This window comes from Macadamia integrifolia, chromosome 6 (assembly GCF_013358625.1).
Source record: "Macadamia integrifolia cultivar HAES 741 chromosome 6, SCU_Mint_v3, whole genome shotgun sequence".
NCBI lineage: Eukaryota > Viridiplantae > Streptophyta > Magnoliopsida > Proteales > Proteaceae > Macadamia > Macadamia integrifolia.
Window position 1 is genome coordinate 24738783 of NC_056562.1, and position 26310 is coordinate 24765092.

General features: G+C 36.3%; 2 protein-coding genes across 3 annotated transcripts; one reads left to right on the top strand and one right to left on the bottom strand.

The window, feature by feature from the left end:
- Nucleotides 1–122: 122 nt before the first annotated feature.
- On the bottom strand, nt 123–13775 carry LOC122081956 (E3 ubiquitin-protein ligase HOS1). The gene is made up of 10 exons (XM_042649394.1): nt 13590–13775; nt 8587–8974; nt 7936–8070; nt 7651–7826; nt 6091–6480; nt 5740–5898; nt 4557–5084; nt 2044–2181; nt 929–1707; nt 123–833 (listed from the first exon to the last, which is right to left on the bottom strand). The coding sequence occupies exons 1-10, from the start codon at nt 13686–13688 to the stop codon at nt 659–661; spliced, it is 2967 nt and encodes a 988-aa protein (XP_042505328.1). The 5' UTR covers nt 13689–13775; the 3' UTR covers nt 123–658.
- Nucleotides 13776–15460: 1685 nt separating this feature from the next.
- On the top strand, nt 15461–24777 carry LOC122080854 (probable mitochondrial import inner membrane translocase subunit TIM21). 2 transcript variants are annotated; one of them, XM_042647724.1, is made up of 9 exons: nt 15461–15910; nt 19529–19588; nt 19778–19793; nt 21348–21514; nt 22879–23057; nt 23153–23201; nt 23648–23767; nt 23947–24439; nt 24625–24777. In XM_042647724.1, the coding sequence occupies exons 1-8, from the start codon at nt 15701–15703 to the stop codon at nt 24103–24105; spliced, it is 960 nt and encodes a 319-aa protein (XP_042503658.1). In that variant the 5' UTR covers nt 15461–15700; the 3' UTR covers nt 24106–24439; nt 24625–24777. The 2 variants fall into 2 exon arrangements, with proteins under 2 accessions (XP_042503658.1, XP_042503657.1); XM_042647723.1 differs by having other exon boundaries at nt 15468–15910; nt 22876–23057.
- Nucleotides 24778–26310: the final 1533 nt, after the last annotated feature.

Genomic DNA, 26310 nt, shown 5'->3' on the forward strand with positions numbered 1-26310 from the left:
AAATTCCAATAAGAGGAAATTAGTTGTCTAAAATCTAAATCTGTTGAAGATCAGAAGATGAGGGATCATGATGTTGGATAAGAAAATAAAATCATAAAAATTAGTTCCAAGACTAGGAAAGATATTGCAAGAGATAAAATTTGCATCAAAACAGTTATTGTACAATTGAGTTGTTCATTTCCAGTGGTGATCCAAAAGATGACACCTTTCTTCGTATCTCAAAAGTATGCAAAAATGTAGGCAATGCTCCTGAGACCGTTCCAGTTGACTTACGAATGAAAATTTGAAATAAAGGAGAAAAATGGCCCACCAGCCAAGCTCTCCCCAAAGGGATTGAACGCCATTTAGAATCACTCACCTTCTCACCTCTCACCTCTCATGTCATAATGAAAGCCACATAAAGCTTTGATTGAACACCTGTAGTAACTTCATATATATTTCTACAGGTATCAGTGACTGGACTCCCATGAGAAACTATGGGATATATGAGCACTGCTTCCCCAACCTTGGGGATCAAAGAAGCCTGCTCTCACCACACCATCTGTGATAAAGACCTATTTTCTCCACTCAAAATGAAGCCAACTGAGGTGATTGAAATGTAATACAGATCAAAGGAGGGGGGCTACAGATACATTTAAGTTGTAAACAGATGCAACCTTCATCTTCTGGTAAGCTTGCTTCTTCTCTTTCCCCTCGAGGGCGTTGCAAAAGAAGCTCCACCATACATTACCTCTGGGCTTGGCTCCTCTTCGTCCTCACTTGCTTCATCGGACCTCCACCTCAGCCCATTTTGTATATCCATGATGTCAACAGCCAACTTTCTATCTCCAGAGCTGATCAAACAACAAAAGCGTCAGTCAAATAAATTCAACTAGCTAGAATGGACTTTTATTTCAGGATTCAAAACATAACACAAAAGCATACTCACCTCCAAGAGACATCCATTGGGTCATCCGGGGAAATCGTAGTCCAAGGTTTATTTGATGTGAGTGGTTTCCCAGATGCAGTTGGGTCTGGATCATGTAGAACATCTTTTATGTAGTGGTTGCTGCTAGGTGTAGTCATTGGATGAGCAGTAACTCGACGAGGAAACCAAGGATGAGAATTTTCCACATGGTTAATGAACCCATTTTGTTCCATTCCTGGGGAAAATTCATCAAATTGGTCATCTTGAAGGTAATTACTCCGGAGAACATTCCCTGAAACTCTGTTCAAACTTTTTGATGGCGTACGACTTTGAGGACTAGGCAGGTGAACTCCGCGAGCTTGGACACCATCAAAATTGAACTTCTGCCTAGTACTAATTTGAGGTCTCTGTTCTCTGGCAGAATTCTGAATTGAATGCAAATTGCCTCTATTGTGAGGAGTTGATGGACCCCCAACAGTGGTAGGTAATCTCCCACGGAGAATGTATGGAGGAAGATTGGAACCAATGTCAAGGTGGGAACTGCTGAATGATCCGCCAAGTTTAGCCGGTGTGTCAAAAGATGAAGTTTCTTCGGGAGGAATTGTATGATCCATCCGAAGAATAAGGGAATCTGCAGTAGAGGGAACCACAAAGCCAGTAGAATGTGGTTGTTGTACTTCAGGATTTTCAGATATTGCAGTAATTTCAAGTTCCTTAGCATCAGAAAAACCAATGCCAGGCCAGCTTCCATTCTTCACTTGTTGCTGTTGTACTTCCGGCAGTAACTCAATGGATTTATTCTGCAACACCACCCCCCCCCCCCAAAAAAAAAAAACCACAAAAAAAAAGTCAGTTCAAAAGCTCATCCTATTTTTATTCCTTCTTTCAAGGACAGAAGAGTCAACAACTCTTATTCATCGATTTAAACCTATTTGAGGAATCAACTTAGAGGTGTCAATTGAGTTTCAACTAAACTGAGTGTGAGTACTACGGAAAAGATGCAACAGGAAACGTCCCTCCTCTTTTTTACATTCTCAATAACCTATTTCATCTGACCACTTACTCTTGAGAGGACTTCTTTTCTTTTCTTTGTTTTAAAACTGTTATTATAGAGTTAGGAGTCAAAAGCTACTTACAACCAATCCTCCTCTCCGGTGGCCCACTGATCGTATCCTTGATATAACACCCTCGTCAATAGAAGTCTTTGAGATGAAGTCTTGCTCTAAGCTCGTAAGTCTACAATCAACTTGATATGCCTCAACGTACCGAAAGCGCTGTGGAAACAAGTCAATGGGATAAGTTTTCATGGTGAATGGTCCTACTAAAAGAAGAAAAAAAGAACCGAGTGGCAAAAGATAAAATCAGTGAGATACTGTAGCCACAAAATCTCCCCAATTTATTCACCTTTTTTAAGAGAGGAAAGCAGTGATTACTTTGATGTAATGGAATATTCTCTAACCATGGGTGAATAGACCAACTAGTCAATCTTAAACAAATATGAACCTCCAACATAGACCAATTGTAATTATACACTGAAATATATTAGCATCAGACACTGAATAAATTGCCAAAAACATTGAGTTTGGGAACTGCAATGCATCATCTTATCAAAATGCATCTACAGTTTCTTTAGGTAGGTAGATAAATACAAAATTCCATCCATATAAAATAGAAGATAAAAAGGGGAGGGGGAGGGGATATCAAAGTGATTGGAGCACTCTTTTATAGTCTAGCCACATATTGAATGTTTTTTGTCTGACATGCTACTCCAACTCAACAAATTTTTATTAAACAGTGCCCTTTGTACAAGGATCATCATATTAAATGCTGACAGTTAGGAATGACTTCATTTAGGAAATCATCAATAAAAGAACTGAAGCATGAAGGATCAACCAAAAAAAGCACCACTTAGCTCAGAGTTGCTCTTTTGGGGGCTGGGGAGTAGTGGAATGAGGTTCCAAACTCCACCAACACCCCCCCCCCCAAAAAAAAAAAGAGGAGAAAATTCCCTGCTTATAGTTCTTCATGGTATTATAGTTGATCAGCCTCAGAATTCCAAGGACATTCGATTCAGGGGTTTTTTATCCTGGTGCAGGGCCACAAAGCTGATGTCACAAGTATGTCACCATAACCTTAAAATAATTATTTACACATACCACACGTACTAGCAAATGTGGCCATGACACTACCTATTGCAATTAAAAGAGTATGCAAATTTAAAAAAAAAAATATATATATATATAGGAGAAAAAGACAAGAAGATATTTATATCATACTGCTTCATTAACAAGGTTCAAGAAGTCGGTTTTGAACAGGGTTTGGACCCTGGTCAAAACTGAATTATTTCGGGTTTCAACCAAAATTGGGTCAAAATTCTGCAGGCGCCGGTGGTTGGTTCTTTTGACCATTTCGGTGGTCAAATAGCCATAGTTTGGGCTGAACTTGGCAGAGGCCCAAATTAAGTATCCCTAAACACAGTGGAACCATTAGATTGTTGGAAAAAAAAAAATTCAAATTGTTAATTTGGTTCTGTACCCTAGGTAGGCAGTGTACGCCATACATTGCCTGTATATTTCTTAAATATAGCCTAATGTTACACTTGATTTAATATTATAATATACAAATATAAAGAAGCCAATTAAAATATGCAATTGCAAATGAAAATTGGAAAAAATAATTTAATATTATTAAATTTCAAAATATTACATCATAAGTGTACAGTCCGTGACTTCACATAAGGTGCAAATAAGCAAAAGTGACTTAATTATTTCACTATTTTTCAAACCAAAACAGATTATTTTTCATATTTTTGTATTTGAAATTTTTTTCTAATTTTTGAAAATTAAAACAATTATTTTTGGTAGGAAAAAAATGACACCTTTAGGCTGTAAATCGGCCAACAGTGAATAACATATGTAAAATAGAGCTGCAACCACCAAGTATAATCCTATTTTTTCAAAACTTTGTTGCAAGAAAATTACTTTTTTAAACCAGAAAATTAAAAAAAGTAATTTAAAACTAAAAGTAAAATCTGACGTCATGATGTCATAGATCGTCTAATACTAACATAATAAAAATTGAAGCCTAACAACTACATATATTACCCCTTTTTTGTATAAAATAAAATAAAAAATAAAAAAAGAGTGAAAAAGGGTATTACCTCAAACTGTGAATCTTCGACCAATCGGCAACTGTTAGCTGTATATGACTTGAACAATCTTCTAAACCAAAGTTGGAAGTAGAATGGCCAAAATCCAGGTAAAATTGATGTTTTTTAAAGGCTCACAACAGGTTTCACACAAAATCTATCGAAACTAATTTTGGCTTTTATAACACTAGGTTGTACTGTTCTGGCGAAATGAAACGGCACAAGAGAAAAAAAAACAACCAAGATTCCGAGCGAAACATGGAAGTTTCAGTCGAAAGTCGAAACTTGGAATACCTAGTGAGTCACACTAGGTTTCATGCCGGTTCAGGTCGAAACCACAAAATTTTCAGTTTCGACCAAAACTACCGATTTCTTGACCATGCTTCCAATCATCAAATAATATATTTAACAAGAAATTCTTCAAAAAGTGTGTTTTTTAAAATCCAACATGCAAGAAAGAGAGGACTTTATTTTTTCAGGTTAAAGGTACTAAGCAGTTACCTGAAGATAGAATACCACAAGAAGACTACCACAAGGAGTTGAAGGGTCTTCAGTGGCATATTCCAGGAGGCATCTATGAAGATATCTTTCCTCATCAAAATTCCAAGGCAACTCTATCATTCGATCAACCAAATTTCTTCGTATACATAGAAAACATATTTCTGATACCAATGCCTCCATTCTGTCCTCCCAAGTCTCAAACTGACCTCTTAAACCATCTGAAAAGGCCTGGGATGAACCGTGCTTCAAGTTCTCTTCCTTCACTTTCATGCAATGTGTCCTCTGGTACATAAAGGCTTCAGTCAAGAGTCCACATTCAACTCTCACCCGAACAGCTGTCACCGCTTCACGAAGTGAGACAAATTGTGCTTCACCATGTTCAGTGTTTGTGTAGGCACACAATCCATCACGTCCAGACCACCGTAAAACCATCAGAGCAGCATCAGGATTTTGCCTCTCCAATAGAACTTGCGTGATCTTTGGATGCATTGCTGGGCCAGCGATTTCTGGGAGAAGGTGACAAGCTTCCTAACAAATAAAGAAAAGTGGATAACTAGTATAGAAACTGAAATGAAAATGGCAACAAAGGCAAGGAAAAAGCAATTCAATGAAACCACCCAGACCAATTCAATTAACCACCTTTAAGCACCAAAAACATGCTTCTAGGATCCATTGTAGTCCACATTCTAAACATCACAACCATCCAGCAAGGACTTGGAACCTCTATGGTTATTTTCCCTGTATATTGGCTAATTAAGTAGCAACTGTGAAAGGGCAGGAAAATCATCTCAGGCAGGCATCCAGATATAGCCAGATATAGTATCATCAATATCCCCTAGATACTTTTCCCCTATGCATGAACATAACTACAAAGGCATGAAATTCCCATCCCTCACAATGACTTTCAGAAGCCACTAATGGAAGCTGTGCTAAAGGCCTCTAGTGGATCCCAAGAATTAGATCAGGTATACTCTCCATCTACAGAAAGGCCATCAAATTCAATGACCAAGAGATACTAAAAGAGAAAATGATTATTAGTAAAATAATACTGTCAAACTTGGACATCCCTAATTACAACAGTTAAGCATTGAAGTAGATAAAGATAGAACAAGGGGAAACCATGAATTTAACCATGTATTGAATTAAAGTCCATGAGTATGCATGAGGATCTGATGCAGATTACCTCCAAAGCTTGCTCTGTATGGTCGTCAAGAAGATAAAATGTCAAGGATTCCAATAGTGAATGCCTGGTTATACTGAAGGTACCAGCAAAATCATCTACTAAATGCCTCCAATTTGCATCAGGCATCGTCCAATGTCGATCAAACAAGTAGTAGAGGAACTGCACTCAAGTTAAGGGAAAGAAAGAGGGGGCAAATAATTTCTACATGTTTGTGCATTAGCTTTGTAACAGTGTTCAAAATTTGAGCGAAATTTGCCAAAATTACAGAAATATTTCGGTTTCAAAAATCCAAAATTTCGAACCTTGCACCATAAGCAAAAGCATCTAAAACAGGGGAATAGAAAAGGATACAATAGCTCGCTTTGCTTCTATTGTATTCGAGCTTCCATGTAAGAAAAGTATATCTGCAGCAACTCGTAAATTTTCAAATGGATAGCACCCTTCAACCCCATCCGGTTTAGACATATCCTTCTGCAAGGATGTAACTTCTATGTCCCCCACCATTCCCATTTTATTGCCCTGCTCTATTTCAAGATTTGACAGTGCATCTTCAATGAAGAGTGTGGATCCATTCTGCCCGGAAGATCCAGCAGATTTATTAATTGAATCGGGCCACGAACGCTTAATTGCAGCTGATTTCCTTTCACAAACAACAGAGAGCCATGAAGTGAATTTGGAATAATGTGACCTGACATTCTCAAGAAACTGATGTCTTATACACCAAGTCATGATCTCCAAATGCTGGGGACAGAGCAAAGATCATCAGCAAAGAATTGTAACAGTGAAGGTTTTGCCAAAAATGAACACCTTACCAAGCACTTCTAAAGTATGACCAACTTAGTACATGGTACATTCACCATATTATATTATAAGATGACAGTGTAATGGATGCTATGAAAGATGGAAAAAGTATCTCTCCATATACAAAAGATTTGTCAGATAATACAAAATATTTTACCATAACAATATGAAGTCTACTAGCTTAAACCCACATCTCTGTGACCAAATCCCATTTTCACTAATTTCTCTCTAAATAATTTCTGAAACAAAAGTTCAGTAAATGTCAAACACGAAAAAAAATGCTTGCAGGGAACTCTTTAAATGTGAGATATGTGAGATACATGCACATGGATACACAGAGATGCATGCATGCGGACACCAAGAAACTATCTAATTAAACAAAAGATCTCGTCATGCTGATGCAGCTAAGGATGCAATCTATAGAAAGAAATCCAAACCTCATATACCATGAATAAAATCATTTCATAAGAAAATCAATGTGTCATTAAGATCCGATTCAAACCCAATCCATAAAATGCTCTAATTTCTGATATTATCTCATAAAATCAGAAAAGCATACAAAACAACAACTCAGCCTTATTCCAATTAAATAGGGTTGGCTAATGGATCATTGCCCTCCAATCAGCCCTATTCGACATCACACTTGACGCAAGGCCAAACCTATGCATGTATTTCCTCACCACTTCTCCTAAGGTAATTTTAAGTCTGCCTCTTTTAGATCCTTCAATCAGAATCAAATCACCCCTCTATACTAGAAGCATCCAAAGGCCTCCGTTGAACATGGCCATGCCACCCCAAACGACTTTCTCGTAGCTTATCATGTATTGGAGCTACTCTCAAATCAGCTCCAATATAATCATTCCTTACTTTATCCTTTCATAGTTTTACCACTCATCCATCTCAACATCCTCATCTCTGTTACACTGAGTTTGCCTTCCTCTATGAAAAAATCGAGCTAAAGATTACAACTAAGATTTCCCCCCAACTCGTAAAATAGTGACCTACAATCATACTTGCTGAATTAGAAAGTAAACAAACAACAGCATCTGAACTTGTACAGTATATTTTATACTGAATATCAAGTGCTAAAAGGGCAGCAAGTAATTCCACCTGCTTTGCCTTCGATACATTCTCCTGAAGGTGATGCAAGTCATGAAACTGTGCAGAAAGAGTTTCCTTGAATGATAATTCCAAAACCTCAAGAACATTGGAAATCCCAGTGAGCCGCACCAAAAACTTTGGAAGTAAACATAATTTACTTTTCATCTCTTCTATAACAAGAGTATCTGTTAAAGATGCTAAGGACATAAGCTCTACAGCCTATGGTAAGTATAAATTGGTACAAAAGAAACTTTTGAGAAGTGAAACAAAATAAAATAAACAGTTAAAGGATACAAATATCTCGAAGATCTCTGATGATGTTTCCAAATGTCCGCTTGCACCAATCCTTAACAACCACTTCATCCAAAAGAAAAGCAATCACTGGATCACTGGACACAGCACTTTCATCCATACAAACATCCGTAACATCTGTTGGATTTGTCAAGAACTCAAAAATAATGCTGGAATTACAAACAAGAAGGAAGTGAGGGATGGATGTAGAAAACCTGTTATAACCATCCCCCACATTTCCAAAAACATTTCTTCATATTAAAAATGATTTGAGAAGGGGGAGGGGGGGGATTCACATGATGTTCCAGATTATAAATAATGAAGGAAAGTTTCGAATTGTATATTTCAATCTTATTTTTTATTTTCAGTCCATAAATTCCTCTATGGTGGACAGACCAAGAAGGAGGGGAAATGTAAATTTCCTAAAACTTTCAAAAATATGGATAAGGAATGACATTTGCAATGTACAAACAATAAAGCATGTGAGCCAGTAAACAACATTGAACAAAATTGGTCCCCTTCTTAAAGTTAAATAAGTAGAATAGCAAAGTGAACAATGTATCAGCCAGCATCTCTTCACAATGCCTGTTGATAGATATAAGTCCAAATATGTCCTTATTTAACTCATAACACTAAGAATCTATAAAAGGATACAATGGCAGATCAAAGAAACCAAATTGTTATCCAAGGCAACATCAAATAGACAATAGAGGCGTTCGACATCAACAGATAAGTGACTGTCACCATCTTTCTTTTGAAATCTATCATCACATCTTTTAGAGATAAGACCGGCCTCTATGCATTCATAATAAAGCCGAAGCCGGACTCTATTTCCATATGTTGGTATTGGAGCCCGACAAACCGGACATAGGTCAAAACGTTGACTACACTCTGCACAAAGTGACGCATGTCCACATGAATTCAACACAGAATCCACAAGGCGTCCACAGCTCCTTAAGTCTCTGGTTGCTCGACAACACTCAATTTTTGCCTCATTGCACAATTCAATCAGATCAATTGATGCTAAGTGCTTCAATGTCTCCTGAAAGAGGAAATCACAGCGACAATAAGCACCCTATACAAGACATATTACGATGACTAGCAACCAAATATCCAATCTGAAATAGATATTTCTCTACTTTAAACAATAAAGCAACATGAGATGTTTCATCTAAACAGTCAATAAATCAATACCATGTTCAGTTGAAGAGTATGAAGGTGGCAATCATTTCACTGCAGAACCAAGAGTTGTTACTTCTTTTCTCTTTTCCTTAAAAAAAAAGCACTTCATTGAGATCTAGATTCCTTAGAGGATTCATTGACCTGAGATAGGGTAGGAGAGATTTTTTTTTTTTTTTCAATACTTGGCCCTACCATATCACATGAGTTGAGTAGAGGGTATAGGATATTGTTTTCTCTGTATTTTCTGTATTGCACGGATTTTGTTGCCTGAATAAAACCTTTACTGTTATCCATAAAAATAAAAAAAATAAAAAATAAAATAAAATAAAATAAAATAAAAAAATCAATTAATTAATAGTACATGGAAAAGAGGGGGGCATTGAAACAAAATGCAGGCCTCCAAGTGGGAAAAGAAGCTCAAAGAGCTAACCCACTACAACAACATTACATCACACCCTACTTGCCGAAGTAGTGTAGATTTCACAAGTAAGGTCAACTAAAACTGTTTAGGTCAACCACTCCCCATTTTGCCAAATCATCAGGCAAAGCTTTTTGTCCTTTGTACTCCTTTGAGTAAAGTGATAATGAAATTATCATGTGGAACAGATGTTTTCTTAAATGTATATGCCTAACAGAGTTGAATAACATTAAGAAACAATCCTACTTTTGTGTTGTAGAAAAATATCCTTCAGGGGAGATGATACACACCAGACATGTCCCACCTAAGAGCTATAGATATTCTGGACTAAAAGAAGTGAAGAAGTCCATATGAAGCATGGTATTTAATTTTGACATAGTTTATTGGAATCCAATCAGAAAAGAAAATTGAAAATACCATGATTATTTCATAAGATTGACCCAAGTCATATAAAGATGCTGCACCTTCCAAAATAAGGCAAATTTGCACACAGATTGCTGAAGTTGTGTTCTCACTCTCATGTTCAAAATCTTAATCAGAACTGAATGTAAAACCTTGACTGGACTCCGGACTCCAAATGGCATAGGATGCAAGCACGGAGTTCCAAAGATGAGGGGAAATTTGAAGGGGTTTTCCCTCTAAAAACCAGGATATTGGAGCTCAATATAAAAATAGGATGATTTTCAGCTAAAAATTACAACGAAGAGGAATGTGCCAGCTCCCACATGTTGGGAGGTGGAAGAAGCCAGACCTAATTGGTTCCCTGTCAATTGCACCGGCCAGGCAACAGGTAGCTTCGAGTAGTGAGTTTTGACTTTTGAGAAAGCACACAATGGGTCTTATGGATGAAAAAAACACTAACTGGAGGTATTTGATGGAATAATCCACCTTCTCAACCTTCTTGTCCAAGTGACTGAAAATATATGCCAACTGGATAAAAGGATTATAAAACTCCCCGTAGAAGAAAAGGGTGCAACATACAAACAATTAAATGCTTTCCCAGAAATCCCTTATGCTATCTTTGGTTCCCTATCAGGTAATAACCATCAATTTTGCATGCTATCATCTGGCTCCATGAGAACCTTATATTACAAAAACATCTAAAATAAAAAAATAACATGTATGACATCACTTATGTTTCTTTCTACTTCTTTTCTACAGATATACCTAACCCCTCAGGGACATTTATTACAAGCCATTTCCTTTCCAGACATTGCAATCTACTGTTATATCACCCCTTAAGACTTACCAATAGCTCTATGCTGCATCAGTTATCTACCAAGGAATGAAATTACTCATGTCCCTCTCCGTAAGAGAACCAATCATAATTAAGGCTCTCTTTGGTATGATTTTTCTTTTTAATTTTTAACTATTTAACAAAAATAATTAACGAAAAACATTTTTTATCAAAACGTAAAAATGGTTTGGTAACTACTTGACAAAAATGATTTTTTGTGAGAAATAGTTTGGTATCTCTATTGCCAAAATGTTTTTTTGAAGAAATGGGTGAAGAGATTCCCTTAATCCATCTTTCTTATAACTCTTTTTCCCCACTTTGGATTGAAAAAGAGAGAACAACGGGCTTGGATTTATAATTACAAAACAAATGACTACTTTACCCCTCCATATGGGGACTATATGAACCTGTTCATTAAAGTTCAGTGCAAAAATAACTGAAAATCATTTTTTGCCAAAACACATAAATGACTCTTGATCTCTTTTTTATGTAGATTCTTCACCAAACTAGGCTTTTTTTACTAGAAATAAGCCTAGGGTTGGGTTGTACATGTGTTAGGCCTTCAGTCTATGTGGTTTGGAGCGTATTGGGCAACTTTTTTGGGTCTAAAAGATGGGCTCTAAGATTGAGTACGGGATTACTAGTTAGTCTCCTATTTTCATTAGTTCCCTTTTTAGTTGGGTTTTGATGGGGTTAATTAGTTTCTAATTTCAGTACTTCTTGTTTCCTAGTTTCTATTTCCAATTTAGTAACTAAAGGACTTTCTATTTTGTAAGTTCCTATTTTCAGTTTTAGTAACTAGGTGAGTTTCTAATTTTTAGTTTCCTATTTGAGTTTTTGGAAACTAAAGTTACTTTCTATTTTATGTATCCCCCATCATTATTATAAATAAAGGAAGGGCTCTCATTAGGAGTCAAACGATTTTGGCAATTAAAAAAAAAAACTTCATGTTGCTGCCGCTGGGTGTTCTCTATGGCTGTACATTTGTGTTTGATCAAGGATTAGGGATTGGTGTGTGATCCGATCAACACTCTACGGTGAGAAGTCCGGGTGGGACTTTTATTATCTGGTTTTCTTATTGGATTCTCTTCTCCAGCAGTTCAGGTAAGTGATCTAACTTCTCTGCAGATTTCTAGGTTGGTTTTCTCTGTTTTCTCCTTGTCGGGTTCACTGTTGTTGGAGATCTGACCACCTGATCAATCCCATATTCTGATCAAAGGTTGACAATATCTAGAGGGGGGATCGACCCAATTTTGGGATCAATCTGGCCACTGGACCTTGCTGAAGTGACCACTCACTCAGTTCTGGCCGATTGTCAAATCTGCTCAGATTTAGGTTCTGATTTCTGCTCTGTGTTGCTGTGAAATTCTGCACTGTTAGCATCTGTTGATCTGAACCTATTGGGGGTCTTATATTATTATTAAAATTTCTGGGTTTCGCCCTAAGACTGCTGCTGAATTATTTCGATTATGTGTTACTGTTCATTGAGATCGATTGTCAATTCTGGTCTGTTGTTCAAGTCTGTTTTTCTGTTATATGTTTGCTGCTGGGTTTGGTTGTTCTTTGGTCTAAAAGTTCCTGCAGTTTTGGGTCTAGTTGGGTGTCCAATCTAGTCCTACATTACTTTTTGGTTTTTGTATTTTATCAATTTTTTTTAAATAGAAACAAGCTCCATAAATGACACCAAATGCAATCAAAACCATTTTTTTGAACAAAAATCAAAAAGAAAAATGATACCAAAGAGGGACTAATACACTCCAACTTCAAAGATAATACAGGGAACAAGGTACTTTAGTTTAACTTTAAAGAGGGTGAAATGATATTTGAGACATAATTTGGAGGATTAAATAAGTGACACCATTGGTGAGTGACTGGTTAGGACCATTGTTTCGTAATCAAAGAGAAATCAAACAATTAAGGATCTACTCATAGGGGGAAATGGTTGAGTAAGCTTGCAACATCTCTAATGGTGATAACATTACCCCACACTAAAAATAGAAAAGCTTTCACGACAGCCAATTTTAATCCCAGAATATACTCCATATGGCTGATTCTGATTTTTTTTCTTTTTTTTTTGGATAGGTTGAAAGAAACATTTTTCGTAAGACTTCTATGCCAATAGAGCACTCTAGGTGATAATAGAGTTGACATTCGATCCCCTCACCCTCTCCCATGAAACGGATTAGGGGGGGTCTTTCACAAAGAAGGGGCAAGATTGCAGCCAGATTTACGAAGTCAAAATGCATTACAACCTCCCCGACAAGAACCAACATGCACTTACTGGCTATCGTAACCAGAGTAAAACATTTGTTCTATTCCAAGCCAAGCGCACTTCCCCTACTCCCACACACACACACACACACAATAAAAAATAAAAAAATTAAAAAATTAAAAAAAAATGGGGCCTTAACTAATCATTGCCACTTGAAAGCTACGTTTCTTGATGCCCAGATGCCAAACTAGCTTCGAAAAACCATACCAACCCAATTTCGTAACACAATCGCTGAGCTATTAACTGACCACTGCAACTTTGAATTTCGTATTGGCACTGACCCAACAAAAAAAATAAAAAGAGATTGAATGTTTTTCAGTTCTTTTCTCCCTCACTTCAATTCCAACTCAAAATTATGATCCACAGGTTCTAATGTCGAAAATCTCCAACCAATTCAAACTCCACTCATTCAAATTCAAAATTAACAAAAATAAAGAAATAAAATCAAAGCACCTTATCATCGTGTGGTTCACCAAATCACTCGTTTAAGTAAATCAGTAAAAACCCTACCAAATGCAACAAATGAACAAGCCAAAATAAGATTGTACCTTCACAGCCCTGCTGTCGTAGTTTGGTTGCAGCTTAGCTCTGCTGCCATCAACCGAGTCGGAAGATGCAGGACCTTCCAGGGACATTCTCCTCTCCATGGCCTATGGAGTAATAGAATTGACCTTCGCAGGGACTAGAAAAGGTTTGGGAAACCTAACGGGAAAAAAAGGAAGTGTGCGACGGAGAGAAGAATGATACCGATTCGAGTCTCAATATCTCATGGGCCTTAGTTGTTATTTTTTGCTTGGGCTTTCCCATGTTTCCTTATGGGCCCGTGTAAACAAATTTTTGTCACTGGGAATTTGCACTCTTGCACGCTCCGTTTAGTTGCAATGGAAATTTAAAGGAAAGGGAAGAAAAGGAAAAAAAAGAGAAGATAAATTTTTATATTTTAAAAATAAATATTTATAATCATTTTTTATATGTAATTTTTATTTTACATATTATAGCAAAGGATTTTGGATGCAAAGTAAAGTGAAATTTTATAACCAAATATACAATGATTTGTTAATGTTAAATTCACATGGGTAATAATTACATATATTTCTTTTTTTAGTATAAAAATTTCACTTCCCTTCCCTTTAATTCCCCTTACAACCAAACATAGCCATAAGGACTCTCTTTGGATGAAAGTTGATTTTATTTATTTTTTTGGTAGAAGATGAAAGATGAATTGCAAGTGAAGGGAAATGGATGGAAATTTTTAAACTTAATAAATAAAATTTTTAATTATTATCTCGTGTGATTATATTAGAAATTTTAAATTATTCTATACTTGGTTATTAAAATTATTTTATTTTATGTTTAAATCCCTTAGATTTGAAAAGTAAAATAAAAATTATAATTAAAAAATAATAAATTTGAAAAGAAAAAAAATTCTAATAATATCTAAATTTTCATGATAGAAATAAACATTGAAAGAGGTGAGGGTTTACACTGAATACACAATAACCACCATTAAATATAATTACGTTAATAAGAAATAAATTTAAAAGGAAAAGTAATTTCGAGAGGAGCTTGAACTTATCTAACTTGCTCTCTATTTCAATTTGAAGAACAATAGTAGGTGATGCTTAGATACAACAATTCTAAGACCTTTAACTGTCAAGGGCGCCTCAAACCCAAAAAAAAAAGTATTTCCCATTAAAAGGAAATCTAATGTAACATCCTATGCCCTAATTATTCCATGTAGAATAATGACGTGACAAATCTAACCATTAATATACATAGTGATTGCTTTATTTGAGCACACGTCGAATTTCAACATCAAATTTCATTATTTACCCTTCCATCTAAGGTCGTACACCCCCCCTATATATATTCTTCTCACCCAACCATAGTCTCATGCATTGTGCATTTTGCCATATAGCAAACTCCAATCACATTCAAACTTAAAATGTGAAGAGATCCTAAGATCTATTTATCTACAAAATTCAATATCATTTGATCCATTGCACGACAAAATCATGGCTATATTTATAATCTAATCCAAAACAGTGCAATTATGCACAATACATCCGTTAATTAAAATACCGTATCTTAATCTAAGTGGTGATTGCCCAGGTCTTGCCCATAGCTAGGCAATTGTCATGTGTTCAGGCGACGATCCAACGATACCCAATGCCTCTTTCTTTGTTCTCTGTTGTGCGTCATTGGATCGTCTCCTAAACACGTGGTGTTCGCCCAAATAGTTATCGGTCGACCTGGGCAATCACCGCTAAATAGAGGAACCAGATCCAACCTAAGCTGCTTTCGGCTGAAATTGTAAAAAAAAAAAAAAAAACCATTTTTCTAAATAAAAAGCAGAGGTAAAATTAACCGGCTCAGAGATTTCCATACTGACCGATCCGGATCGGTATCGGTCTCCTCCCGAGGGTAAAACCCTGCTCGGAAGTCTGAACCCTGCACACCCTAAAGCATAGGCACCGCCTTGTAAGCAAGTTCCAATTAAATCCAACATCCAATTACCGAGTGAGCTTTCTTATTTCTTCGATTTGAGTTGAACTATATTTTCATCCAGGGAGGACGTTTGTTGGGTCCCTGAGATATAAAGAAGTTAGAAAGAGAGAGAGAGAGAATCAGAAGTTTCCAATAATTCTTATATGTGAAGATGCAGGGTATGAAGCAGAAAGTGGGTGAATCCCTGATTTTGGTTAAGAAGAACGGATGGTGTTGTATGCTTAAACCTTCAAAGGGGTCGTCTTCTTCGGTCGTTTTGTCTTCGGAGAAGTCACTATCTGATGTGGGTTTTATTAGTTTCTCATCCACAGCAACCGGAAAGAATGCGGTTGACTTGGGAATAGTTGAGTCGGTGAAAAAGGTATGGGCGCTTCCTGATTGCGACATTACTATTCAATTACTTCATCGTTGTGTTTTGTTTGGTTGATTGTTAGTAAGTTTATGAACAGATTTATTTTTAGTAGAAGCAAGTTACTACCTTGGTAAATAGAATTATCTGAATTCCGAATTCTGTTGACCTCCCAATCTGCAGAGAACAATGACTAAACTGTAAACCCCTGCACTTCTGTTTCAGAGATGATGCTTTTGGCAGAGTTTTCATTTGTTTATTTATTAAATTGTGCTGAATTGTTTACAATGGATGTAGATTAAATCCTTGCTGATATTCCTATTTTTTGCTAATGAATACACAAAGCAATTTCCTAATTATTAACTGAGAAGGGTTTCAACACCAATTTTTTAGTTAGGGAATCACAAAAAGGCAGTTGCATCCAAGTGGAAATGTGGAACTATGGAAAGAATTAAGAGTATATCATGTTTTAATCTTTTTTTCTTTTTTTAAGAATAATTGATAATATTAACAGTAAGGACCTAATCTTATCTCTCATCTGTTTATTATTTCAATAATTTTGCTTAAAAGAAAAAAAGAAAGGAAAAAGAGAGAGAGAGAGAGAGAGAGAATCAAATGTTCGTGCTGCCAAGCCAGCAATAGTAGAAGGCTATATGTAGCATCCAGTTCATAGTTCATACCAAAAGGAAATGAAGTCTTTAAAATTTCTACATATGAACTCATGGTAAACAAGTAGGTGGTCAACTGGTTCTACTTATTCACATGAGAAACACTTATCAAGATTGCAATTTTTGAAATGAGATGGGCTCAGCATTTATGGTGGTGGTTCGCTATTTCTGTCCTTGACTATATGAGATACAAGGACAGACGTTGCTGCTCTTATTTTTGGTTGAAAACTCCTAAAAGACGATAGAAAGGCTAAAAATTGCATGAAGTAAGGTAGTATGGGAACATTTGAGTTTTATATGAATGAATGAAATGGTCCTTTGTAGAATGGAGTGGTAGAGAAAAAACATTTGCACTGACGTCCTGAATATTAGGATATTGGCTGCATGATTACACAGCTAAATTCTATTTAAATGCAAGAAGATATCAACTATTCTGTTCTGGAAGTGGCACTCCATCTATTTGAAGAAGCCAAGAAAGCTTTATCCTACTTGGTGCCAGTGTGGCATTGCTCTACTTCCAAAAATCTCATCAATGTTGGGTGTGATCTGCTTTAATGAAGAAATTGCAAAGCGAGCCTTTTGAATATGGTCATCAAACTGATATGAAATGAAGGGGTTAACACATTTCGCTTCTTGGGATTAGTAATAAGGAGGGTGAGGTTTAATGTATGCATTGAGAGTTGGAACAGGAAAAACCTGTTGGAATGAAGTTCAGGTTTATGTGTGGGTGAGCAAACAAACTTTCTAAGTCAATATATTAAAATTGTTTGAGATTTTTTGGTCTACAATGACACTGAAAGAGTCATACAAGAGGTTGTTTCACAATCTAACTGGGAAAAAATTTCCATGAGGCTTTTTGGATTTCTATATGCATCTATAGATCCAACAACAATTTATGGGTTCAAACAAGTGCGTAGGTCTAGATTGATTCTGTATGCCCACATGGTTGGGGTTCTCTTTTCTTGTAGAATTTGTGAATTGTTTCGAGCTTGGTATGTTGACTGGGGTCCTGGAATTCGATGGCACCTGAAGTTGGTGTCTGGTAGGTGGGGAAGCTAACAATAGGTAGTTGAAGGTGATGAGATTGTAGCTAGATGATCCTCAAATGGCAGTACCTTTGACAACCTGATACAAGTGAATAGGTCTTTGCTGAGTCCTTTAATTTCTCCAGTAGCTGTAAGTCAAGAAAGAATCTAGGGGCCCATTTGATAACGTGTCAAGAAATGGAACAAAAAACGTTTGATAAAACTATTTCATTTCACCTGTTTTTAGAAATAGAAATAGAAATTTCTACCTATATATGGTTTCTGGAAACGACTCGTGGCGATTCTTTCGTTGGTTACTATCGACTTCCAGAAACATGACTTATCAAACACCTTCAATTCCGTTTCTGTTTCTAGAAACAGAAATTTATGTTTCTGTCGTTTCTTGAAACAGAAACGGCAGAAACGGCAGAAACGTTATCAAACGGGCCCTAGGTCAATGGTGTCAGCTCATTTCTCATTGTTAGGGTTTGTTTGCTGAATCCATTTTGTTTTCTCTTCATCCCATCAATAAGAATTTCTCTTAAAGGGAAAAGCACCCCGCCGGGGGGGCGGGGGGTGGGGGGAGGAATAAGAAACCTAGCCATATCTGGCACAGCTGGCTGTCTTTTTTGGCCCCATATCCCCCTCCCTTTTCTATAAACACATCTGTTCCATTAGGTACTCAATGTAATATGTCAATAGGGGTGGCAATTGTGCTAGTAAAACTTTACAGCAGATTTTTCCTCACTCCTAATGGTTGACAGTTGATTAAATTTGGCTGACTCCTATTCTTTTAATTTTTATTTATTTTTTTACGGGCGGGAGTATATAAAGTGGCCATGCCTTGCTTACATTGTTCAAGCAGTGGTGAATTACATTCTTCATGGAAAGGAGCAGGGTAGGGTTGAGCAGCAATTCATATGGCTGGGTTTGGTATTGGTGAAAGCTTCCCAAAGCTCTATCTGTTGCCATCACCATATGTCGCATGACTAATATCATCCTAAATATCATTTTTGACTGTTGTCAGATTGGCTAGAAAGATTGTTCTTGGAGGTAAAATCTAAAATAAGGTCAAGCCAAATTATTAGTTCCCCAAGTAAATACACTTAATAATCAATTAACCTTTTATCTTATTATGAAAGTTACTGCTAAAGTCGTGCAGATAACACAATATACTTGTTTTTATCAACTAATGCAATTATCCAACTGTTGGTTGGGATATGTCTTCTTAACAAATTGATCTGCTCCACCTCTTAGACTTCTGGCTAGAAGATTCTGCCACAGTCTGGGTGGCTTTTGTTATTTATTTATTATTATTATTTTTTTTTTGGGGGGGGTGGGGCTTGTGATAATGTTGTGCTTCTATTATAGTAGGAGACTGAGGACATCTTACAGAAGGATCACATAGTGCATCCAGAATTAACCAACGGAAGATGGAGCATGGCTCCATTTTGTGCAGATTTACGTTTCTCACATTACCGGTAAAAGGATTGAAGTTTCTGAAATTTAAGTATTGCAACCAACTTTGGCATCTTCTTCAGAACGTACTGTATTTTTGCCAAATGTGGAATACAATTTGAAAATTCAGATTTCACTTTGGCTTCAACAACTCAACAAGGATCGAAACCAATACAAAAGTTTGGTTTAAGCTTTGATATAATTCGCTTGATAGACAGTAGATACACAAGTTAGCTATTATCTTGTCATTTGAGGACCCAGTGGAGGAGAGAAAACAATCTACTCATTCTTTGAGACAAAGGGTATTGTTTTAAAACGGAAAAAATAAAAGAATGAAATATTTCATATATATTGGTTAGAGTTGAAATTTAAATTCATGATAGTGCATTTATGAATATAAGGTTATCCATTATGATGTCTCTATGCTTGCAATTATATTCCCTTTATTAGATGATACAATGATGACAATGTAATTGTAGGTGGTGTTAAAGTCAGGTCATGTGAGTAAAACTAGTGTTGATCCCAGCAGGCTGTCTAAGGTATGCATTTATTTAAGATAATTGGATGTCTCTGAAGAGACCATGAAATGATAAAAAAGCTGTTTTTGCTTTCACTACGTTTGTTTTTTTCCTTTCCCCAGTACATATAGAAGAGTTCCATTAAAAAAAAGAGGGAGGGAGGGAAAAGATAGTGATTTAATGTTTTCTTTTTCTCCAATCTATCTGCAGGATGTGCTTGGGACAGGTCAGCTCTGCAACTTATGTTGAATCACTGTTTTGTTCTTATATCAACTTATATGGTAGCTATCCTTAAGGAGATGGACCAGCTGCAAATATAGTCTGTTGGGATCTCTAAATTTTCATACCATTCTATATTGCATGGATCTCTCTCTCTCTCTCTCTCTCTCTCTCTCTCTCTCTCTCTCTCTCTCTCTCTCTCTCTCTCTCTTTGATATGGGTGATTGTAGATTGTAGGCAATCATGGTCCATGATTATACACATAGTGCAGATAATAGCACTGGGGACCGACTGTTTAATGTTCCCAAGTACCAATGTAGGAGATATTAGGTTGAAAATATGACTTGATTTAATGATACGTATTCATCCAACTATGCTTTTTTTTTCTTACTATAATGAAAAGTGTCACAAGTTAGGATTCATTTAATTAGTTTAGATGTTTAGTATCCTCCATCATGTCAAAATTTGTTTGAAGAGATTTCCTAGGTTGACCTGTCAAATGGGTGTTTAACCCTCTGGTGATGCTTCACCAGTTTATGCCCAAATGGATCGGAAAAGATTCTTCTTTTGGTATACATTATCATTTCAACCTTGTGTTTTTCTGTGATTGAATCAAATTCCTAATAGTTCGATCAAGGCATTGGAAGTATTTGCAATGACAATGGCAACCATCTTTCTGAACTCGTAAATTTTTTAGTGATTGTTGCTTAATTTATATCTTTTTATAAACCCCATGTGGTCCTGTTATTGCATGAACTGTTATCATATGGATCTTGACATATCTATGCTATGCCAGTTTTTGGCTTATTGCAGGAGAAGAAAATTGACTAAAGTTTCCTTGAGTACTGATGTTAAAAGTTGCATGTAAATGTATGGAAATATTCAAGAGAGAAAAAAAGGCTGGGGTGAGAAAAGGGAATGTTTGTGGAATAGTTTTTACAGTTTAGACCATCTAGGCTACCTGGAGCATAAGAAGCTATGTTGCCCAACTATGGGTGTTGAGTAGAACTCTGTGAATACTATGGAGGAGTGGAAACCTGGAGATATTCGTGAAACAGAGTAATACTACATGCAATATATGCAGCTTAGATCATTGGTCTTTTCCGTTGTGGGGCTTAGTGATTTATAGTGTAATAGTGACACTGTCAAGATTCTCGTTGCATACTTGAGCCTGAGAACCAAGTGGCATGATTCATTATAATGAAGTTGAGATTAATCCAAGAATTTAAAACTCGGCAATCGGTGGACAGCCTGATTCCAATCCTGATTGGTGAAGCTGTCTATATCTGACTGAGTTTTGGCTGGATATCTGAGGTACCAGCAAGTTTTGGATGGATGATATCAGCCCATCCTGGCCTGGATCGGCTGATACAACTGATCTGATCATGATTCTTGAGTCCTTGGATTAATGTTTCCTTTTTGGTTAATTAGTATGAAATTTGTAAATGATTTTGAAAGAGCTTTTGGTGCAGTCATAGCTATCTTGGTTTAGTTCCTTCTGTGGTTCCCTGAGGAAATTTTTATTGAAAGACAGTAACATGTTAAAGTAGTTGATTAACAGGAAATCCAATTTCGTCCAGAGGATGGTGGAATAGAGAGTGTCCGGTTAGTTCATGGACTCCTTACCAACTTGCGAAGTACCGTGGACAGCCTGAAGTACTTCCTTGCTTGGCTAGATCCCTTGCGTCCAGTTCAGCTTCGCAGTCATCAAGACAAACCAGAAAAGAGGTTAGAAATATAAACAGAAATAAAGAGATTTTTGTCGCATCAATTACACATTATTTCTCATTTTAAAGCTTCACATTTCAATCAGCATCATGCTGCATGGAAAATGCATTTAGTTGTTATTTCCAGTTAATGTGATTTTGCTCGTAATTTTTTTGTATGTTTGCTAAACATGCTAATTTAATATAGATTATCATGTCAATATTCTGAAGATCTATTATCCAAAGGATCAATACAATCTTTAATGCAGAAGTAGGTTTACACTAGGTAAACAAACTCCCAATATTTAAATAGCCCAAACCAATTCAAATCTGATCCCTCAAGTCAATCTTAACAGAAACCAGAAAATAGGATCAGAAAAAGGAAAACAAGAACCAGAAAATAGGATGACCAAACCTGTCCCGAAGGAACCAGAAATAACCCAGAAAACTACTTGCAGCAGCAGGAAATAACCCAGTAACAAAACCCAACGGCGGAAACCAATTCCCTGGCAGAACTGGGTTTCGGCCAGAACAGGGAGAAAGACTTGTGGTTGAAATTTGGTTGGTAGCAGGGGCTGAAACCCAGGTCGAGTGCTTCCCTTGAAGTAACCTTTGAACCCTCCAAAGGGCCTTCAAAGTTGCTGGCAGAATAGGAGAGAAAGGCCCTGCTGGATTCGACTCAAAACAGTAACAAGCTGCAGTCAACCTTGAGATTTGGAGCTGGTCTTCCACAGGCTTCAATCCTTGTTTATGTCTTCAAATAGGTTTAATTTAATCCACACACACTCCCCTCACAGTAAGTAATAACAGAAATTAGAAAAGAAAAGAAAAGAAGATATTAAGCAAGATAGATGTGGGTGTTAATGGCTTTCTCAGCTTGGGTATTTCACCCACAGCTATCCCAACTGTTTGTCTTCCTTTCTCAGGAGAGGGAGCAAGCAATAGCTGCAGCAAATTTCATTAATTCAAAACTGATTTGTGTCTACAGCAGGCTCTCTTTATATAGAGGTCTGAAATTACAAAATAGAAGCTTAATTTAAATTAGAAACTAATGCAAAAATAGAAACTACCTCTAGTTTCTAATTTAAGAAAAAAAAATAGGAAACTAAAAAAATAGAAACTAATATTTAATATCCTAACAAGTGCTGGCAGCATCATTCCTAAGCCAGATGTCAATATTGGACCCCATTGTACTGTTCACGTGAACAGTAACAACAGGTTGGCCAATTCGATGTGAAAAACTGAACCAGAATTGGGCCAGCATTGAACTCTCCTTTTGACAGCTCGATTTACATCAATTTTTTTTTTTTTTTTTTTTACTGTCCAATGATTGTGAATCTTAGATCTCAATTAACATCAATTGTGCACCTGTACTTCCTCCAGCAGAACAGAAAGGACATATCTACAGTTGATGATCCTTTTGATGCCCCCACATACAATATTCCAGAGAAGCCAGTGTCTTTTGCAGAAGGTGCCTCATACAGTGTTATCATACTTGCAGGGCTGGGTATTGCAGCTGCTGCTGGATATGCTGTTTTCAAGGAACTTATTTTTGAGCCTAAAGAGTAAGTTTCTGACTACTGTCTAATGAAATGTTAGGATTTTACAACTATTTTTTCTCTCATTTAAATGACAAATTAAAATCCATGATCTGTTTTAGGTACAAGATTTTTGGAAAGGCTCTGGAAAGGGTTCAGAATGACAGTCAGGTCAGTTGAAGGCATGTAGTTTTTCTTGGAGTCCAAATTTTTTTAATCCTGAACTCTTTTTTCTTGTTAAAATACAAAATTATAAGTTATGGAGCATTTTTATATGGAAGGTAGTAGCACTCATTGTTTGAATTCTGCCTAAAGCCATTCAATAGGGACAATAATCATCCAGATCAATGTTAGTTGCTTCTATTTGTTGTCCGAAAAGGAAAATGGTGTGGTCCGTCAAAATTACACTTGAATTTTGGCGGTGCAGAGATTTAGTTCAAATCTGATCTAGGGATGCTGACCTTCAACCATCTTCCCAAGGATATTCCACTAGCACTGTTATGCCTTATATTGATTGTTACTGCATCCTTTTGATGATAGAGACAATGAATTTTTCGCTGAATGGACCTCTCTTTTAATGGGTTTCTTGTTATATGATTTTATTTGTCTTTTATCAGGTTAGAGTGAGGATCGGATCACCTGTTACAGGCTATGGTCAGGAAAGTAGAAACCGCGCGGCTCGCCAACGGATTCCCAATAGAACTTGGACTGATGAAGATGGTATTGAACATGTTGAGGTACCTTCTTTATAAAACAATTGCGGGATGTCATTCTAGTGCAGCCTTTATCCTAGTGAATTAGAAGCTAGTATCCACTCCCCCTGAAACAAAAACAATAAAAGAAGCTGCTTCCGCCTTCTGATAATTGGTCCTTTTTGCTTTGTAGTCAAAGTAAAATATGCAATAAACTTTTGTAGGTTAACTTCTATATTCGTGGGCCCCATGGAGCTGGCAAGGTTTATACTGAGATGTTCAAGGACAAGGCGGACAAACAGTGGAAGTTCACATATCTGATTGTTGAGATCAAATCACCTTCACCAGCACAGTTGATGCTGGAGTCATATGTCCCAGCTTAGGACATTGAGATCAAATACAATCCATACATCTGTTCATGCTCATACCACATGCCATTTTTCTAATCTAATCTGTATTCTGATTTATATGGAATTGGTTGAGTTATGGTTTTAATGAGGCCTGGCATTTGGCAGTCGAGCATTTAGAATAATTGTTTTAGTCACTTCTTGTATTTCGATTTTTTCTTTTTCTTTTTGATTTATACGGGGATGACTGTTTTTTTGGCTTCTGAGGCACCAATGGCTTCTCCTTCTTTCGCTAGCATTTAACAGATCAACCGATTTGCTGTGCGCAACCAGTCATTCATAGCCCCTTGCTGGGCTTTACAACTTAAGGGTATGTTTAAATATTTTCATGGCATCTACTTCATGGCTTATGATTTTAATGGAGCCCTGGTTAAGTTTTTCTCTAACAGAAACATAATACTGCTCTGCTGCACACTTCACACTGATCTATTATTCTTCTGATCATTGAGCAAAAAAACCTGACATTCTGATCATTTGTATTTAATTTCTTGACAGGAATATAAGCATTCTGTGGCCTCACCAAAGGTACTTTGGTTCAGGAGGGTCTGACTTTTTATGTCATTCAAAGGATGCCTTTAGCCAGAACTTTTTGGACTGAAAATCCACATTTAGAATCAATGGATTATCTATGTTAGTAGTTGAACCAAATTTGCAACAAACCTGTGAAAATGGTTGCAATCCAATATAAACTTCACTACTCTAGCTGTATGTAACCCATTGCCCCTTGGAAGCAATAATCAGTTGGAAACTCTTAAAATGGGATCGGTAAGAGGGGAGTAATTTTTTTTTTAGATTTCAAATATTATTTGAAGTGTTTTGAGTCTTTTGACTTAAGTGTTGATTTAGGCTTACTTTGGTTAAAAGAAAATACCAGTTGGAAACTCTTAAAATGGGATTGGTGAGAGGGGAGTAATTTTTTTTTTTAGATTTCAAATATTATTTGAAGTGTTTTGAGTCTTTTGACTTAAATTGTTGATTTAGGCTTGCTTTGGTTGTCAAGAAGAAATGAATAGAAAAGAAAAGGAAAAAAAAAAATTGAATTTAAGGAGAGAGTGAGAGGGTTACATAAGCCAATCATGATGCAACGATTGATTTATGTGTTTATATTTTTTTTTCAAATTCAATTTTTGTTTGTAATATTTTTTTCTTTTCTATTATTCTTGGCAACCAAACTAAGCCTTAGTGTTTGAGAAAAACCAGATTTGGCGACCATTGACTCCAATATGATTCTATTGATTCATCTGAGTTTATTCTGATTTTTGAAATGGGGTTGTTTATGGGATGCTCAACACAAACTTTACGAACCACCCATTCCATGAACACTTTGTTTCTCTGAGAGTGTCAATTTGGGACTGGAATCGGGAAGTACCAAAACCGACCAGCTAAAACCCGAAATCAGACCATTTTATTAATAAAAGGGATGGTTTTGGAATCTAATTTTGGAACCGATAATAAGCAGAACAGGTTTTCAGCGGGTTTGAATCGAAAGTTCAATAAGGAACTGGTTAGAACCGGAACTGCCCTGACCCATTGAAAATACATATAAAAGCCTGATTTTAAGAGTTATTTCGGTTCTCTTTGGTATCAAATTTTTTTTTTTTAATCTAATTAATAAAAATTATTCTTTATCAAAACATAAAAATTGTTTGGTAACTATTTGAAAAAAATGATTTTTGTGAGAAATAATTTGGCATCTCTATTTACAAAATTATTTTTTGAAGAAATGGGTGAAGAGATTTTCTTCGCCCATCTGCTTTATAACTCTCTTTCTCCACTTTGGACTGAAAAAGACGAGGTAAGGGGCTTGGATTTCTAATTACAAAGTAAATGATTATTTTATCTTTCCATATTAGGACTTTAAGCACGTGTTCATTAAAGTTCAGCATAAAAATAATTGAAAATCAATTTTGGTCAAAACATGTAAATGACTCTTAATCTCTTTTTGGTTTTTGTGTTTTATCAATTTTTTAAATAGAAGGAAGCCCCATAAATGATACCAAATGCAACCAGAACAATTTTTGTAAATAATAACAATAATTTTTTCCATAACATCTAATCACTATTGGATGAAAAGTTAAATTTATAATGCTATAATTTTGTGTAGAAAATTGTCAGAAGAGATATTTTATTTTGGGAGAAAGAATGTTGCTCATCTAGTGTTCCTCATGTCTGAAGACAGCT

Bases quoted from the DNA above. Each gene is read 5' to 3' on its own strand.
- LOC122080854 (XM_042647723.1), top strand. From the start codon at position 15,701: ATGCAGGGTATGAAGCAGAAAGTGGGTGAATCCCTGATTTTGGTTAAG. The intron at 15,911-19,528 runs GTATGGGCGCTT...ATGTAATTGTAG, and splicing joins TAGTTGAGTCGGTGAAAAAG to GTGGTGTTAAAGTCAGGTCA. The intron at 23,058-23,152 runs GTAAGTTTCTGA...GATCTGTTTTAG, and splicing joins CTTATTTTTGAGCCTAAAGA to GTACAAGATTTTTGGAAAGG.
- LOC122081956 (XM_042649394.1), bottom strand. From the start codon at position 13,688: ATGGAGAGGAGAATGTCCCTGGAAGGTCCTGCATCTTCCGACTCGGTT. The intron at 8,071-8,586 runs GTATCCTTTTAT...CAAATCCAACAG, and splicing joins GGTTTCTTTGATCTGCCATT to ATGTTACGGATGTTTGTATG. The intron at 2,182-4,556 runs GTAACTGCTTAG...TTGTTTCCACAG, and splicing joins TTGTGGTATTCTATCTTCAG to CGCTTTCGGTACGTTGAGGC.